Raw genomic sequence first — 19,273 nt, forward strand, 5'->3', positions numbered from 1 at the left:
CCAAGATGGCCAGGCCACGCGATATGCCCATTCTGATTGGAGAGGGTGGGCTGTCATTAGCACTTCCCAATCAGAAGCGCGCACAAAGAGATCTCGAGCTGGGGGGGGGGGGGTGAGGTGTTGGGGGGAAATCCTGTCAAACAATGCGAACCAAGAGTAAAAAAAGGAATAGCAGTTTTGCTGCAAAAGAGACAAAAATACATCAGGGCCCGAGAGGAGTTATTTCTGCCTTACCCGCACATACGACATCATTCATGAAGAAGGCAATGGCACAAATATAGCATAAATGTCGTCTGCTCTAGCTGGTAATTTAAAATGCAAATGCTAATGAGTGAACGGGCGTATCAGTGGAGTTAATAACCACATGCCTAGCACAGGGGCTGCATCCAAAACACACACAGAGAAGAGACAGACACCATGTTCCAATTTAAAAATAAAAACACCCAAATTAACCCTAGAAAAATCACTCGCAGATGTACATGCGGAGGAAAGGGAGGCACACAAGGGCAGGGAAATGGGAACTTCACCGGTTGCCGACTGACTAGCGGGTGGGAATATCTGTGCGCCTGCAGGTAAGGGTTAAACGTGCACTTCCAACGTTGACTCAGGCTGGGGACTGAAAGTGAGGAGAGGAAGGAGGAGCGACAGGGTATCCAGGAAGCTCCCACAGTTCCTCCCACGTCCACGCAGAAGAGAAGGCAACTTTGTGGGGAGCTGCGTGTGGAAAACTCACAAGACCGCTCAAGAGTGATCGCAATGCCTCTCTCTCACAGTAGCTAAGGGCGGTTTGGAAAGAATCCTCCAGCTCACATGATCTGGATTAGTGGGCAATTCAAAGAAATGCTAAGGAGTGAACACACAGAGAAGGCAGCTGTGGCTCAGGCATCTTCGAGCAGAAAAGGATGGTCTGTGAATTGCTCTTGCCCATACCTGGGCCAAGCCAGCAGCCCTCACCGGGATCTGGATGGCCCTGAGGCCGTCACTCAGGCCTCCGGTGCAAGGGGTGTGAGCAATAGGATATTATGTGCCCAGAGGACCCACGCAAGTCCTGGGCTGAGAATCTGGAATGCCCTTTCTGAGGCCACAGGAGAGTCTGCTTGTGCTGACGATTCAGCCTTCTAATTCCCCGGTCAATGCCATTTGTTCCAATGTTCACAGGCGGGCAGATCCAGCCAGGAGTCTGGGGAAGCATCAGGCAAACTTTCCGAAAGGACTCCAAGGTGAGCAGCAGTCAAGGATGGAGGCAATGATGAGGAACTACATTTTAAACTCACCACTTACAGGCATGAGAGGTGGTTCCTGGATCAAACAGGATCATGCCCCATGGGACACTGAACTATTTGCCTGGGGCTGTCCTTTTCCAGATTTTGAAGCACTTTCCTCTTCTCAAATTGCATACCCTCCTCCTGAAGCAAGGTCCCCCACCCCCATTTTCCACCATTAGCTTGCCCAGAGAGAAACCCCCATGAGGCAGGGGTAGTGAAGGGAAGCCCAGAGCTGAAGGGTGTTGCCTGCCTCCAAAGGGTTGCTGGGAAGCGCCAACAGGTTGGCAAGATGGCATCACAAAATCTATACTGATCCTTATTTTGTGGGAAAAGTCACGAGAACGAAATTAGAACCAAGGCATCTGGGCACTGCCAGGGACAGGTGCTGGGATTGGAAACCCTCTGCGGAGAGCAGCCGTCAGATTTTTCTATGCTTCCCAGCCAACTCCCCTGAGTCCAGGGTAGAAGGCAGCCTAGATGGCACGAACAGACCCAGAAAGGATGCTCAAGTGGGAAGGGGCGGGGGAGAAGATGCAAAGGAAGCCTGGGACAAGCTCCCACGTCTCCTCTGGGATCGCTCTATTGGCTTTGACCAATTCAGCAGAGACCACGCCTGATTCCTATGGAAGGCATTTGCTCTTTCATCTGCACTAAAAAATCAATCACAAGAATAAAAAGCAATAGAAGGGAGAAGCGCAAGGATTTCAAAGGGAAGGATTCCAAAGGCAAGGATTCTTTCTCTTTTTCGTGCAGTACTGGGGATGGAGTCCAGGGCCTCCCACATGTACAGTGTGTGGCTTCCCCGCTGAGTTCCATCCTTAGCCCCGTGGGTTCTTCTCCCTTATCAGTTAACAAACCTCTCCTATCATGGCTCTGGATAAATCAACATCTGTGGTTTCTTGGGCCAGAAAAATCAACTACGATATTGAGAGCAGAACAGTGCCACCACCCAACTGTCCTATCTCTGGTGTGTGAGTTCCCACACAGGCCAGCACGGAACAGCCCCACAGCACTGCAGATCCTGTGACCTCCAGGCCCCACTAGTAGGCCACGACAGGTGGGCCGGGCTGCTGATGGAAGTGACAAACAAGGAAGTAAGAGAACAAAATTCATCTCTCCATGTTTGGGCTCTAAGGTCTGTGACTGCCATTAAACCAGGCAGAACAAATCTTACTCTTATTAAGGACTTAATTTATTAGTCTGTCTCTCAATCAAAAAAAATATTTGACATGGCACCTGAACAAATTGAATGCTTGCTTCTTTTACCCCTAAAACGCTTTTTTATGTTGATTACCAGTCTTAGGCAATAATTTTTTTTTTTTTAATTTGGGAAGAGGGTGGGGGTTCCCAAGCAATGCTCAGGAGGGATCCAGACACCTCACTGGCACTACTCAGACAGCCAAGCCAGAGAGTTCAATGCCTGGGACCCATGATGAGAGAGAGGCAGGGTCTAGTAGAGTTGGGAACGAGCAGAGTCACCCAGGTGGTGCTAGGGATCAAACTTGGATCCTTGTGTCGACAAGCCCTGAGTTCCTGCCTCGCAACCTATCTCCCTGGCCCCTTCGGTGATGACATTTTTTTTTTTTTGATCTCTTACAATGGGCTAGAGTAATAGCACAGTGGGTAAGGCATTTGCCTTGCACGTGGCTGACCCGGGTTCGATTCCTCCGCCCCTCTCAGAGAGCCCGGCAAGCTACCGAGAGTATTTAGCCCGAGAGTATTTAGCCCGCATGGCAAAGCCTGGCAAGCTACCCATGACATATTCGATATGCCAAAAACAGTAACAACAAGTCTTACAATTTGTGAGACGTCACTGGTGCCTGCTTGAGCAAATCAACAAGCAACGGGATGATAGTGCTACAGTGCTCTTATGATAATGGTCAGTCTCCTTAGATCTTGCTATAATTGGCTGACAGCACAGCGGGTAAGGCATTTGCCTTGCACGCAGTCAACATGGCCGACCCCCGCTCCTCTCAGAGAGCCCGGCAAGCTACCGAGAGTATCTCGCCCGCACAGCAAAGCCTATTCGATATGCCAAACACAGTAACAACAAAGTCTCATGATGGAGACGTTACTGGGCCCACTCGAGAAAATCGATGAACGGGAGGACAGTGACAGTGACACCATAAGATACACAGTTACAAAGCTGTTCATGGTTGGGTTTTACTCATATAATATTCCAACATCTATCCCTCTACTGATGTACCTAAAGCAGCACACATGTGTTTGGTTTTAACATATTTGCTTGTATTCTCTTAGTCTCCGTCCCTCTTGGAGAGCCTGGCAAACTCCCCGTGGTGTATTTGATATTCCAAAAACCGTAACAACAGATCTTATTCCCCTGAGCCTGAAAGAGCCTCCAATATGGCACTGTTGGGAAGGATGAGTAAGGAGAGGCTGCTAAAATCTCAGGGCTGGGACGAATGGGACGTTACTGGCACCCTCTCGAGCAAATGGATGAACAACAGGATGATAGTGATATAGTGATACTATGATATCCCTCTACCAGTGCATATTTTCCATGACCATAATATCCTTTAAAAAATGTAACTTTTTCTTTTTTTTTTTTTGTGGTAGGGGCCTCACCCAGCGGGCTCAGAGCTTACCCCAGGCAGTGCTATGGATCATAGTAGAGTTGGCCGTGCACAAGGCCCTCCGCCTACTAGTCCCAGCTCACCGCCCTCCTACAGGGACAGTTTTCGGACAGAGCAGTACCCTCCAGGCCTGCACTCAGTGGGACAAACCAGGATTCCAGCCCATCCTTCTCTATCCAGTACTTACTTCCATGTTAATGACCAGGACTGCCCTAGCATTTCCCACAGTATCACTAAGCTTAAATCATAGTTTTTGTTTCTTTGAGCTGTTACCCAGAGGTTCTCAGGAGTGATTCCAGGTTCTGGGCTGAGGAGTGACCCCTGGGGGTGCTCAAGGGGTGGGGTCGGGGGGACCATCTGCAACACCAGGAGTTTAGATCAGGGCTGGGGCCGCAGGCATGGTGAGGCCCTCACTCCCTGGACTATCTCTCTGGCCCAACTATCCGTGTTTTGTAAAAATCCTAACTATTTTTACTTACGTAGCTCTTAGGGCACGTTTCTCCTACTTTTACCCTTCTTAGAAATATGTAATTTTTTTCCCTTCAAGGCTGTACATTTGTAAGCTCAGTAGACACAACTCCTTTGCTTGAAGGCTGAAACTCTATATTATGCATTTGTATATTCCAAGCACAGAGTCCAGTGAAAATAAAATAAATTCTTAAATTAGTCTCATGACTGAATGACCCACCAGCACGATGAGGCTCATCTGGGGATGATTCATGATCTAAAGACGGGATATAATCAGGCTATAATCAGATGTTTGCACTTTCAGCCACGAGACTGGTGGGTGCGGGTGTGCCTGGAAGCTGAGGGCAGAGCGGAGATTTACGCGTTCATACAAAGCAGAGGGGAAAATGACTGATGATTACGCGGCCTGTCCCCCGCCCCGCAACTCTTCCCGAGAATGAAGGACACAGGCAAAGTTGTTTTGCCTAGACCAGTGTTTCCCAATGTGGGTGACACGGTCCTGCAGAAGGTGCTAGCATGGTGTAGGGGAAGAGGTAGCCTTAGAGACAACTGGAGCTACTTTTGCTTGTTTTCTTTGAGATGGTAGATTTCAAAGGGGTTCTGGGTGATTTTTTCTTTTTTCTTTTTTTTAATCAAAAGCCATTGGTAGACCAGGTAAGTTTGGGAATCTCTGATCTATGAATCACCTCCAACAAGCCAAAAGACAATGTTCTAGGTCTTCTTGCTATTCACCTTCTACTTCAATTGATTTTCTATCTCTTGCCAGCTCATGGGATGCTGTCTTTATCCACGGATTTCATTCACCAATCTACCAATCAGAGACAATTCTCAGGTCCCAAAGCACTGAAAACCACTGGGTTCCACTTTGCCATAATTCATGTTTGTTGCAAGTTTTTCCTATGACTACCTAGATTACTGGACTGAAAGCTATTCAAGAAAGTGGAAACTACAATTTGACATATGCGCTGTAATCTCCCAAAGCTGGTCTTCATGGGAGTAGGCCTGCAAAAATCTACCGGAACGACAAAGTTCCTACACCTGCCAATCGTGCTAATCCTTGTTTCTGCACACCCCTCCGGGGCTCCGGTCATGAACGGTGTCTCTACACAGGCAGCCCCACAGGCAGCTCCAGCAAAGTCTCACGTCAAGCTGCGCATTGCCAGTAATGGGACCCAACTGAAAGCAAGTAGGCAGTGGAGATGGAATCAAACTGGGAAGTCCCCGGAGAAAGAATACCCCAGTTTACAAATATCCATTAAGTTGCAATTCAATTAAAGCATCTGAAAGGAATTCATAAGTATCAGCAGACCCTGTAATTGCTTAATTAAGGATAGAAGCCCAGCAAACACAACCACAATAACAGCCTGATTCATTAGCACCTCTGTGATAGCGGAATGGGATTTCGCACTTAAACATACACAGGCTTTAATTGTGTAATTTGGTTAGGCGCTGGTAATCAATGGGGATCCACCATTCCTGGGGCCAGGAGCCGGGGAGGGTAGTCCTGTCCACTGTCCTGCTCCTCTCCCATTTGAAGTTTTTGGTCCATTGGAACAGGCAGTTGAAATTCCTGTTAGGATTGCCTCGAGAAGAGACTTAAAGAGAAAGGAGGAAATGAGGTGGTTTCTTCAAAGGGATTCGGGATGCAAGGAGGCAGAGCCAAATGCCTTAATCCACCACTGGAATACCATTCTGCCACCATTTATCAAATCCAAACTCCCCTAGACTCATTTTTTTAAATGGCCTTCCTAACACAGCTTCAGAAGAGATGGGCCTTCAAAGAGAAAAGTGAGAGAACTGAGGAAGGGCAGGTGAAGGGCAGCCTCATTTTCATGCTTGTTTCACGTGACTGGTGACTGGGGAACTTATATAAGTCACCTGCTGTGATCCCTATGGGAGCCCCCCACTCCTGCCTCCTCCTTTAGCAAGTCCTCATGTTTGCAACCCCATAAAGACAGAGCAATGCAAACCTCTCAGGGCATTAAGTCCTAGGATTGACAAAGGAACTCCAGGGGTTACTTTGCTCTGTAACCTCCAATCACTAATCTCTTCTCATAATCCAGGCTCTTGAAAAACAGGCCCTAAACTGATGTTTGGGTTACAGGATAACATCCCGACCCCTCTGATGATCCAGATGCCTCAAAGCTAAGAGAATAAGATGAAAAATAAGGGGTTGGGAAGGCAGCTCAGGGGCCAGGGCATGTGCTGGCACTGTTGGGATCAAATCACTTCCCCTGCTCCTAGCACAGGACCATCAGGCCCAGTGGGAGGAGTCAGTTGGAAATTGCCCCCACCCCCCCCCCACCCCCCCCCCCCGTTCTCATGAGCAACTCACGGGAGACATCATCACCCACCTCACTGCTGATCCGATAATAAAAGAAATAGAAAGTCCACAGCAGTAAGCCCAAATCCTGGAACCCCACTAGTGCCATTTGATGGAAACTTGGCAAAGGGTTACCCTTTTGCACCCATGTGTGTCAGTATCTCTTTAGATATAACGTGCAGCATCTCTCTCTCTCTCTCTCTCACACACACACACACACACACACACATACACATACACACACACACACACACACACACACACACACACACACGGGAAATGAACGTAAGCAGAAAGGCTGTGGGTGAAATGGAAGAAATTGTTGGTTTCTATGGAAGAAAATGCTGGGGACTTACTATTTAATGAGGACGAAGATACTTTTGTGGGGTTCCCTATGAGCTCAAGACAAGGGATGACTGGGCAGGACGAAGGCCCTGAAGAGTCTCAGGGCACAGTAGCAGGTGCCCCAACCAATGTCCGGTGCTCAGAGGACTAAGGGCGGAGCTTCCAGGAGGCACTGACCCCCCGAGCTGCGGCTGCCCCGCCCCACCTGCTCTGCCATCTGACCGAGCAATCCTTCCACAGACAGGAGTGCAGGAACCAAGTGACAGAGGCCAGCTGGCTCCGGCCAAATGCCACTCCCTGCAAGCTGTGGGGCCGTCTGCACCCCCCCCCCCAAAAAAAAGCACCATGTATAAATGGAAAGCATCCACTCCATCTTAAGGTTGAGGGCTCTCCAAAACGCTGGGATTAATGAGAGGAGCACCAGAGGGACAGCTGAGCCATTTCGACCAACCCCTGAGAATCACAGCCTGTGCTCCCTCTCTTGGCAGTGGGCACATGAGCGACAGTGCAAAGCTGTGACTGAGGGTCACTGTCCAGTGAACAGCCTGCTACCTGAGTTTTGTGTCTGGGTTCAAACTCTTGGTTCTGCATCTGGTCTTAGTGGTCCAGAGGCCATAGGAAACCTCCCTGGTCTGGGCAGCCCAGAGGCCGTAGGGGAACCCACCCCGCCCCCCCCCCCCCCGGCCCCCATGGACTCCATCCACCCCAGACAATCCAGCTCCTCTTGGCCACTGTTCCTATTACTCATTTCCGCCGCATGCTTTCTTAGTTCCTTACTCTTCACAGTCAGGCAGTGCTTCTCGCGGCCCCTGTGGTGGGATTTTCTCACCCTATCTTTTTTGCTATCCTCATTGGCCAAGAGAATTTTGTTGAGCTCCATATTCTATAATTGATAGTTAGAAAGCAACAAGTATATCGAATGGCTTTTGCAACTACATATGGGCACCTTCTGCTCCAGTCTCAAATAGAATTATAGTCACAAAAGTACTCAAGATGTTGACCTCCTTGAAGCTGGAGCGATAGTACAGTGGGAATGGGCGTTTGCCTTGTACTCAGCCAACCTGGGTTCAATCCCTGGCATCCCATATGGTCTCCTGTGCACCGCCAGGAGTGATCCTTGGGTGCAGAGCCAGGAGTACCCCCGAGCAAGTGCTCAGAGGCTAAACCAAGGGCAACACCAGGTTCCTGTGCTCAAAGGATTATGCAGTGGCACAGATAAACCAGAATCAGCTGCCTTAACCCCTGTTCTATCTCTTTGGCCCCTGGAATATGTTCCCATTCTGTTTCATACTAGGAAACGTGATCTTATTTTTAAACTGTTTCTTATTTTCCATATTTACTTCCCATTAGTCTATAATCAGCCTTTAGCAGAATCAAATCTAATGAAACAGTACTGACAAAATGTCAATCATGGTTTACTAGCAGTTACTTGTATAAAATCATTGTGTAGTTGTTTTGTGTTTGTGTGTGTGTGTGGGGGGGGGCATGCCCACCCAGTGATGCTCAGGGCTTACTCCTGGCTCTGTGCTCAGAGATCACTCCTGGTGGGGCCTGGGGGAACATGCGGGGTGCTGGGAATCAAACCTGGTTAGGCGGTGCAAGGCAAGAACTCTGGCTCCAGCCCACATTTTATAGTTTTAAACTAAACACTGTATCTTTCCGATAAAACCTGACATTACTGACTCTTTGAAATTCTAATTTCCCTTGGCTTCCAGAAGACTCCTGAGATTTCCCTTCTCATCTATTTGCCATGTCGTCTAGGTCCTGTATGAATCCTTAGGCATCTCCTCAGAGGCTGGAATTTTCTAGAGTGTTTATTTCTCCTAAACAACCCTCTAGACACTGAAGCTATTTCAGCTGGTGCCTATATGCAAAGAAGACTCCGCCACTTGGATGATTTGTCCAGCAACTCTGCTCCTCCTGGACACTTCCATAGATGGTTCGAATATTCTATGTTCCCAACAGACCAGGTTGGTTCCTAATGCCTGTTTCTCCTCCTTCACTGTTGCCTCATCCCACGGACATCAGTCTGCCCAGTCACTCAACTTGTGAGATGCTTTACACTCTCTCTCTCCTACACTAAACATCATTTCCAATCCAGTCATTTCCCGAGTGACCGTCTTCCACCTCCACACTCAGCCAGTCTTGCTTGTTCTCCATGCCATGACTCCGTTCCTCTTGCCTGTTAACTGTTTCCCTAGCACTCTACTACGTCCATGAATGAACTGCTAAGCACAGGACAGGAATTATGAATCTGCTTATGAATCTGCAGCAAGGGAAGGTTCACAGTCTGTTCTACGGAATAAACTGGTTGCGGTGTGCATTCCCCTTGTGTTTGCTCTTTATGCTTCATCAATACTCACGGGTTCATAGTTGCCTGGCGTCTCTGAAAATTCTATCCCTATACATGAGACCTCAACCTAGAATGCTTCTCCCCAACTACACTGCAGACCTGTTTGTTCTTCAAAGCACTCACTGCTTAGCCTTCAGAGCCTCAGGGAGGGAGGCATGCTCTCCACCTAAACAAACCAATCACTCCTTCTTCTTTAGCTCCTTCCAAGTCTTGGAAGTAAATTTACTGTTTTGCCTGGTGCCCAGCCCTGCAGTTTCCTTGTCTATTCTCCCTCTAGTGTTTCCCAAAGTGGGCAGTACTGCCCCATGGGTGCAGGTGTGTGAATGATCTCAGGCAAGGTCGTGCCCTGTGGTGCAACATAGGAGGGCGCTGGGTGGCACAAGGACATCACTCTCTATTTGCTTAAAGGAGACAGATCTCTAGGGGTGCTGCATGATTCTTTTTCTGAGAAGGGGGAGACAGGCTACGTTAACGGGGGGAACCTCGGCTGTAGAGCTTCCCAACACTTAGGATCACGTCTGCCTGTGTCTATGACCTTTAAACCAGGTTTTGGGACAACAGAGCTCCCCAGAGCAGAGTCTCAACAAATTTCTCTTTCCGTGAATTCACTGACAGTCAGGAGGAGGCTGGACCAACTCCTTTATTTGATTTCTTTCCATTATCAGTGGAATGGCTCTTGTGGAAATCTTTCTCCCCCGCAATTTCTTTTTAGTTTTATGGACCATACATACTCCATGGATAATCAGAGAGGCTGCCAGGGATCCGCTTGGATCCCTCTGATTAGCCAAGTACGAGGCAAGCGCCGCACCCCCTGTACCATTTCTCCTGCCCTGAGTACTTCCCTTATCTCATCAACCCCTCACAATAATCCTGCGAAAAGACTCTCTCTAGTGAACTGGTGTGTAAACTGAGGCTTGAAGAAACAACCTCCCCGCAGTCACCCGTCCAAGAGGCATGATTCATATCACAGTCTGTTTTCTTCATGCCTTTTAGTGGCCTAATCCTTGCAGGTTTCTAAAGAAACTAGAAAATGCACACGCTGCCCACATAGAGGAAGGCAGGAGGAAAATGTAAAAGCTTACATTTTGATCATGTATTTGGTTCTGTAATCTATCTTTCTAAATGTAAGTGAACTCAGGCAATGCCTTCTGAATTGCTAGGCTTAGAGTAATGCCAGGTACACAGAGGAACCGGCCGCGGCTGAGCCGAGTGCCGAGACTGCTGTGTCTAAACACGTTGCAGTCAGAAGGTCTCCTGCAGGAGAACTCTGGCCAAACGAGCTCTCGGCTCGGAGCCAGCTGGGGCAGGGACTCTGGAGATCAGAAGCTAGCTCGTCAGTGTTTTCTTTCCCCTATTAGAGTTCTGTGGCCAAATTTCCCAGAGAGAATAGTTCTGTTTCTCTCTTTGCACCTCTGGGATAAAGCTCTCTGCTGCCAAAAGGAAGCTTTTGTTTTGCAGACAGTGAGCAAAGGATAGATTGAGTGAATTCCTTATACACTCAGGCAAGAATTCTAAATGCTTCAGAACGTGGAAAAGGGCAGCACACACGCACTTGCGTGTACACACACATACACACACGCATACACACACACACACACACACACACACACACACCCGTGACCTCCAGGAAGTGTGGGCTTGCTGTGTTCCTTCAGAAAGCCCAGTGAGCACTTCAGCGCGTACCACCGCTTCAGGAGTGCCTCGCCAGCCAGGGCCGGCCCAGCAGCCGGGTGCGCCACGCTCGCGTGTGCACGGACTGATTTCGCTCACGTAACAATCCATTAAGTTGGGGCCTGAGGGAGCCCCTTATCCAGAGAAGAAATTATCTGTGCCTTCCAGGAAAAGAAGGCTGAGGCCATCTGGAAAGGGACAGCAAGCAGGCCTCCCATGGCAAATTCTGCTCAGGAACAGAGCTCAAGCGCTGAGGCAAGAGGATGGCCGCAGGAGAGGATGAGCATGGGGAGGAAAACCCACATTCGCTCACTCTGTCCTTTGTGAGTGACTGAATGGTGGTGTGGGTTGGGGTGGGGGTGGGGGGTGGGGCGCTGAAGGAAAATGACACTTGTGCTCAAAGATCACTGTCTCTGTGAAGCGCTGACTGGAAATAAATAACTTTATTATTTGCCAGCGGGAAAGAAATGAAGCAGTTTGCTTCTTGAATGCATAAATGCAAACTGCTCCAGGAGCACAGTTCATACAGTCTTCCTGGCTGGGGAGATACCAGAACCGTGGCCCAGACAGCAGTGCATTTAGTCAGCAAAGAAAGGTTTGCCCGAGCGCGTCAACCTTGGTGCAACAAAGAAATACTACCGAGGCAGGAGCCTGTGAAGGGCATGTCAAGTCTGGCCTTTCATAAAGGATTCGGATCCTAATGACATTTGAAAAGAATAAAAGAGAGACAAACGGTATTCCTGGGGAGTGCCAAGGGCAAGGTGTCTCAGCTCCTCTGCAGCCAGCCCGTGGCTAACACATGAGGGCCCGCAGGCTCATTCCCGAAATGCCCCTTGTGAGAACACCAGCCCCAATACTTCCCCGCAGGTGCGACCTCAGTGGCTCAGGCCCTAAGCTAATCTCGGCTGTCTCTACTCCGAGACAACCTGACAGAGCGACTCTGCATGACAGTTCAAGTTCCAGGGTTGGTTCCTGTACTACCTAGTTCCCCAAGCACTGCCATGAGAGAACCCGAGCAGCATTGTGAAACCTCTTGCCCCCCCAAACCAAATAAACCAAAAAGAAATAAGGTACCCTAAATCAAATGAACCAGTTAAGAAATATTTTAAAATTCTATGTCTTCTAGTTGGTGGACATGAGCAACAGGGAGAAGGGCTGGGGCTCGGCTGCTGTGTTCCTGTCTCAGTGACAAACTGTACAGGATCCGGCAGCAGTGAAGTCCCTGGGTGCAAGGGAGGCGTAAGACATCTGGGGATGACTTCTGAGCTTCACGAAGAATGCTCAGAGTAACAATACAACACAACGGACCTACCTGCAAGCAAGAAGGTGATAAGGCAAGTTTCCTTTGGCAAATACAGTTTGAGGCGAGAACCACTGAAGACGTACTCCACCACAGCTTCAGAGCGGCCTGCCCGCTGGAGGAAGGGCAGGAACTGCTTTGCTTTTTGAGTATCCTGGAAGAGAAAAGACAAGAATCACTAGTCAAGTAATGGAATCCCAGCAAACATTCTTTTTTCTGTGGTCTAGGGCAAAGAGAATCAGGTAGATCCCGGCAAGTTAGGACAAAGAATTGTACAAAATTAAATATTTTGGAAACTCTGGAATAGACAAGTTGCCCGTGCAATTTTCATGACAGAAATGGTAGTTTCTAGAATGTTCTCTTGAGTCTTTACTGAGCACTCTAGACATACAAGTTAGGAATATGCTTTCAAATGGAAATTTTCTCTTCTCAGGAACAGGAGAAAGAAGTTGTTTCCTCATAACATAAAACTGAGGAGAGAAGGCAAATCTGTCAGAGGTTTATGAAACATTTAATTTTCATTAAACAAGAACTGAAGGGCTGGGAACATGAGCTTTGGTGGTAGAGCATATGGTTTGCATAAGTGAGAAACTGGGTTCAATTGCTACCACCCCATTACTTTCTGAGCACTGCAGGGATGACCCCTTAAACAATGAAAACTTTAAAAAAGTATATGGACCAGAGGTTAAGGAGTTTGTATTGCACACAGCTGACTCTGGTTTGATCCCCAGCATAAGTCCCCCAGCACTGCCAGGAGTTTTCAGCACAGAGCAGGAGGGAGCCCTGAGCACCACTAAGTGTGGCCCTCAACCTTAAATAAATAAGTAAAGAAGTAAATCTGGCGAAGCCTCTGAAGTCCCTTCCTAGGATATCCTATGTGGTTCATCTTCCACCTGCAGCTAGATTGGCTGGCTCTGAGCAGGAGTGAGACCTGGAGGTCCGTGCTTCTGCAGGATGAGGGCAACAGGGGCTGTTCTCTGGGTCCTAGTCGGAGAAATCTCCAACAGCAGGATGGGCTCCACGGGGACAAATCCCAACTACATCCTGTCAGTGCAAATAATTACCGCCATGGTACTATTCAAAACGGAACAGCACTGTCAACACTACCCCCATCCCTCCCACTTCAACACACATAGCATGCATCCTACCCTCCGGAGAATCAGATCCCGGCCACTTGGTGCGCTCAGCCACAGGGAAGCACAGAGGCCTGGGAACCTTGTGATCTCAAGCTAGTTAGGTGGATGATGGAGCAAGCATGTACCTATACATCGCAAGGCATGTGCTGGGCCACAGCAGCTGAGCGCCAGGGTTTCCAAGGAGTGTGGCCATCCAGCAGGACAGAAACCACCCCCGGAGCAAGAGCAGCACCCTGCACTGATGCCCTGCACTCTGCCAAGCTCTCCCTTCTACCTCTGCTCCTAGCAACAGAGCTATTGTATCTAAATTAATGCACATTAGATAATGAAAATTTAACAAGCCATCAAGTATTTGAGTTCTCAGAGCAGCCAAAGGGGCTCCTCTCATTCAGAAGCAGTGAGGTAGGTTGGGATGAAAACAATATTTATAGTAATGATATTCATCCTTTCCTTCAAACAGATTCACAGAGAAAAGGAGAGACAGTCATCCATTCTCGGGGTTGCTAACGTTCCATTGGTAAAAGGTAAAGGAGCAATGAGCTTCAGTGGGTTGGAAACTCCCCCAGTGAACACTTAAGCAACACACATTCTACTACACACATACAGTGGGGGTGCCTTTCTGACAGCTGGCTGGAGTCCAAAACAGTCAAGCAAGACAAATGCTCCATGGGGAAGAAAGCACTACCTGATTAAAATCCTTTTGCCATCCTAGTCTAAATCTGGGACATTATTCATGAGTGGAGCCAGTAAGTCAACAACAATTATCAAATTGATTATTGCAAATCATGAAGCAACTTCATGTCTCTGAAGAGAAGACGTTTTTCCCCCAAGAAAGCCGGCGGTAATTCATATTTTCCAGAAGCAGCCTTTTAGCTCATCATTAACTTTTAGATGTTTTTATCTGGGGAGGGCACTCAGCAGGGATGTCTTTAATGTTCCTACTACAAAGGAATTTGTAGTAACCGTCCCCACCCCTGCCCCACACACTTTGTTAAGTGGTTACAAATTATTAAAAAAGGAAGGGGACATAGTCTGAGATCCTAAGTGAAGGGGTGGGGGTGTCTCCCGGATAAAAATCAACAGCTGTTCCTGACTCTTGGTTCAAAACCACAACAGCACTATGTCACAAATTACACAAGGGAAGGCAGTCAATGAAACAGGACTTGAGTGTCAAGTGGAGAGGGATGAAGATGCTCACCCACAGCCCGCTTAGTGCTCATGTGCTGGGGGGAGTAGGGGGAGTGATGCAGGCGTCCCCTGGCGCCTATAGGCCCAAGAGGCACGCATCCACCATGTGGAGTTCAGCGCGAACTTTGCGGCATATATGATACCCAGGTGAAGCAGACGACACTTTGGCAGGCAGCAGACCACCTGAGTTCTGTCAAGGTTGGCTGAGGGGCATGAGACCATGAGGAGTTTCTGCTGAAGAGGCACCCCATGCTGCTGGAGATGGAGGTCAAGGAGGGGACCCTGTGGTGCCTGGAATCAGGACGTCTGTTGCCCATCGGCCGTGGAATCCTTGACATGCTGCTGAGCGAGGAGGAGACTGAGTCTTAAGCTTACCAACCCGTCATCAGCTCCCAACGTGATCTGGTATATCTGAGAAAATCTTGGTGCTGGCGGTTACCTGCATTACCCCCTCCCCGTTGTCCCCGCCTCTTCCTTATTGTTGTCCCAGTGATCCAGTCGCACATGCTTGAGCTCAATATTATATATGTGTTTTTCTCAGTAAAGGTTCAAAACAAAACAAAACCAAATTAAAAAAGAAAAGGAAAAATGGGACATGCCTCTGATTATGACAAAGATTAAAAGTGAAAGCCAACAATGACAACTAAAGACAGGAAAGCAGATCTGAAAAGCCTCCCAGAACAGGTTGTGTTTATTTCCAGAGATGAAACTGCAGGATAAGCCATGGAGCTCCACTTCTGCTGAAGGCAACCAAGCTCTAGTCACTTCTGGAGAAAGATGGAAATTTCACCCAAACTGGCCAGATGAGGGGAGGAGTAGAGTTATGAGTCTTTCTTCTTTGGGGGGGGGGGGGGGGGGAATCGGGGTAGGCATATCCAGCAGTGCCCAAGGCTTGCATTCTCCTGGCTCCGGGTTCAGAGATTACTCCTGGGAAAGCTGGAGGGACCGTATGTGGTATGGAATCCTGGGTCAGCCAAGTTTAAGGGAGAGAGTCTATACTGACCATGAGCTCTCTGACCCCCTAAAATTCTTACGTATTCAACCAAGTTGAATGTAATCACCCCAAAATGACAGCTCTTTCAATCCTCCGTCACAGGCAAGGAATGGGTCTGTCTGTCCCCGTCCTCTCAACAATGCCATTTGCTCAGCAGGTTTCTATTCTGTAAGAACACTCCTGAAATCTTTAGCGTTTGTTTCAGGGGTTCAAATAAAGAGTCTGGTATGGCAGACTGACAAGTTCCCGCAGATGATGCAGCCATAAAAACCATCATTTCCTGTTAATTTGGCTATGGAATTTATTTTCAGGATTTTGATTGTATTATTATGGAAACTGCCTAAACGTGCTCAAACATTTTGTTTTTCAGAGAGTTTGAGCAAGCAGAGCGGCATGGTTTAATCTCTTTAACGCATTTCTCGGGTTACAGCAATAAGAAAGCACAGAAAAATGATTATTATGAGCAAGAGTGTAATAGAGACTAGTTTAGATTCTCCTGAGGAACTGGAGATGCCATGTGGATCATAAGGACAGAAAGTAAAATGATAAAGTTCAAAGGATGTCATTTACATGACATTTTAAGTTCTCCTCCAATAATCCTAGAGCAAGACCTACTGAGATTTAGTAAAATTAAAGATTTCTTTAGAAAAATTTGACTCCAGATGTAGTTTTCTGAAATGAAGATGAAAAGTTTCAAAGCTACAGTGCGAACACTGAGACTCATGACAGCGAATGCTAATTTCAAGGCAACACTATTAAGTCAAATATTTCTGCTTAGACAGAGATGCATTTTCAGGCAGTTGATGCTGTGGCTAAGTTACATATGAGCTGTGAATCAATTTTCTGTAGTTTTCTGGCTCTCTATTGGCTTGAGGTTCTGAGAATCCAAGTAGACAAATTAACTATAGTTTTCTGTTGTCTGTACCAATATTCTCCTCCACTGGTGTAAATAATCAAGCAGCAACTGTATTTCTGAAGAGAGCAGAGACGTCTGTTCCACTGGTGATTTTCACATTACCTGTGCTCCCAGATAAACCACACAGAGTTTTCCTGTATTCTTAGAAAAAACTCATTTAAGGTTGCAGTGGCTACACTGAAACCTACTATTGTGGCTGGCATCTCTTTAAGGAATGTTTCTGCCTCCTCAATGCTCCTTGAAATTGAGAAAGTAATGATGCAATAAATGTGCCGAGGGTGACTTCATTTTAAAGGATGTTAATATCTATACTTCAGACTTGTAGAACAGGGTTTTGGATGACCCCGAAGGAAAGGCTGGGTGGATCTTCTGGAGAAGAACCGGAGCATCTTAATCACCTGCTCCCACTCTGCCCCAGTCTGCCCCACTTCTGACCTGTCAGGACAGATCTCTTCCAAACATGGGACATCCATCAATGCCTATAAGGATGGCAACTTGTCTCCGCCCAGTGCTTCCTGGGCAAGAAACACACTGGCAACACAGCATAATGAACTACCAAGTCTGAGAGACCGAGAGTTGGTGGCAGATGGCAGGGAGAAAAGGGGAAAAGTCTTTATCTGGTAGCCCAGGACAGGAATTTGAGAAAGTATGACCTAGCCAGGCTGTAAAATAGTAGAATGGTCACAAATTGCAGGCCTGAGGGATCTGGAACAGTCTGTCAGTTCATCTTCCATGCTAGCTGAGTTAATGCTCTGACTTCCTTACAGAGAGTTAGGTGTTGATGTGGTTTGGACGGCATCGGGGAGGCAAACAGCACAGCACACAAGGCAGCAACAGGGAAACGAGAATGCGACTAAACCTATTAGTTAACAATTAACCACTCAGGATTACCATGTGCAAGTCTCCAATGGGAACTGTTAATAATGAAGCTCACTAATTAGTTCTCATCATCACAATCACTCTTTGATTAACATCATAGGAAAAAGAACGAAAAAAAAACAAATACACACAGAGCTTATTATGGTACCACGGGGGCACTCCACTAGCACTCGAGAAGCTGAACTCAGAAGAGGCCCATCAAACATGGGGATGCTTGTGGAGATACAGCCCGGCTCAGGAGAGAGCTCAGCCCTGGGACTCAGCACTGGCCTGGAGCTATGTTGTGTGGCTGTGCCACATGTGGCCCCAACGCTGTGTTATGTGGCTCCAGTGAATCTTAGCATTGAAGTATGTAGAAGAGGGCAGAAACAGCCTAAAAGAGAAGAGGGAGAGATCCAGACTAAGGATATGAAGCAAGCACATCCTCTCATTTTCAGGACATTTGTGATAATCCAACCTTTTCAGAACTCTGCACTCCTCTGCACTTCCAGGGGAGACAAATCTTAACTCTATCAACCCGAGGCCCGGGGAAACAGTACAGGGTAATGAGCAGGGTGCTTGCCTTGCAGGGTGATGTGGGTTCCATCCCCGGTATCTCATATGCTCATATGATCCCCTGAGTCCAGAACCAGGAGGAAGCTCTGAGCACTGCTGGGTGTGACCCCAAAACAAACAAACAACCCCCCCCCCCCCCCCGAGAAAACAGAAAAAAAATGAGAAGGGAAGAAAAACTCTATCTATCTTAATGAAAGGGGCCATCGTTCCTTATCTCTCCATTCTCTTTCTCTATTCCACTGTCAAGGCTCTATCTGGCCCCAAGTGACATTTTAATTCACAGAATGAGTTTGAGTCTCTGTGAGGAAGCTGTTGTGCAGCTAGAGACTCTCCAGCTGCATAAATAAACAGGGTCCTGGGGGGAGACACTTGAGAATGCCCTCCAGCCCCTATATTCCCACAAGGCACTTAAAACCAGCCTTCTGGTGAGGTGAACCGGAGTTGGGAGGAGAGCGCCAGTGAGGTGGAAGTGAAAGGGAGAGAACTCCAGAAAATAAATAAATACTGACTGGCAAGCAACGGAAATTACCAGGAAATGGGGAAAGGCCCTGTAACTTAGCCATCAATCATGTCCTCCTGGCAAGTGCTGTCTGTGGGTTACAGTTTCTCACAGGTTGTTCTTGATTGGCACCACGGCTCACCGGAGCTGCCTCCAGGCCTGAGTGTAGGAGAGACCAGGTTGCAGACTGGGGGTTTCACTCCTGGAGCCTGAATCAAGGGCACATGAGTAGGCGCAGGTAAGGTACATGGAGCTGGGCAGGAGCCCTGAGATGGGGGGAGGCTGGCTTTTGGAGCAGCGGCCCCTCAAGTGGTCAGAAACTACCATTTCCGTCCCTGACTTTGTTCCTTTACCAGGTACTAAGGGAAGATGGGTGGCATGGTCAAGCCATGTTTCCAAGCAAGAGGGAAAGTTCAAGGCAAGGACAGCGTCAAGAGATGCCATTTTCACTACATGGGAAGGAGGAAACTCCCTGTCAGTACTTGGGTAGCTTCTTGGCCCAGATACAGAGGAAGTATTTTTCTACATAGGATTTGAATTAAAACCCTGCTCCTGGAAGTGTGCGGCCGCATTCACAGCCGTGTGACAACTTATCAACTAGTTCTTACTCTGGAGAACCTGGCAGGCTACCAAAAGTATTCTGCCCACACGGCAGAGTCTGGCAAACTCCCCGTGGTGTATTCAATATGCCAAAAACCAGTAACCATTATGGGTCTCATTCTCCTGACCCTGAAAGAGCCTCGAATGTGGCACTTTTTAAAATCTCAGGGCTAGGACAAAGGAGATG

At 48.0% G+C, this 19,273-nt stretch overlaps 1 protein-coding gene across 1 annotated transcript in view; it reads right to left on the minus strand.

Annotated features, from left to right (window-relative positions):
- SND1 (staphylococcal nuclease and tudor domain containing 1) overlaps window positions 1–19,273 on the minus strand; it is a 433,640-nt gene that overhangs the window by 131,584 nt on the left and 282,783 nt on the right. The window contains exon 15 of the mRNA XM_056118385.1: window positions 12,332–12,473. Coding sequence (XP_055974360.1) covers window positions 12,332–12,473 — 142 coding nt within the window. The remainder of the gene's footprint in view (window positions 1–12,331; window positions 12,474–19,273) is intronic.

This window comes from Sorex fumeus, unplaced genomic scaffold (genome assembly GCF_029834395.1).
Source record: "Sorex fumeus unplaced genomic scaffold, SorFum_2.1 ptg000037l, whole genome shotgun sequence".
NCBI classification, from domain to species: domain Eukaryota; kingdom Metazoa; phylum Chordata; class Mammalia; order Eulipotyphla; family Soricidae; genus Sorex; species Sorex fumeus.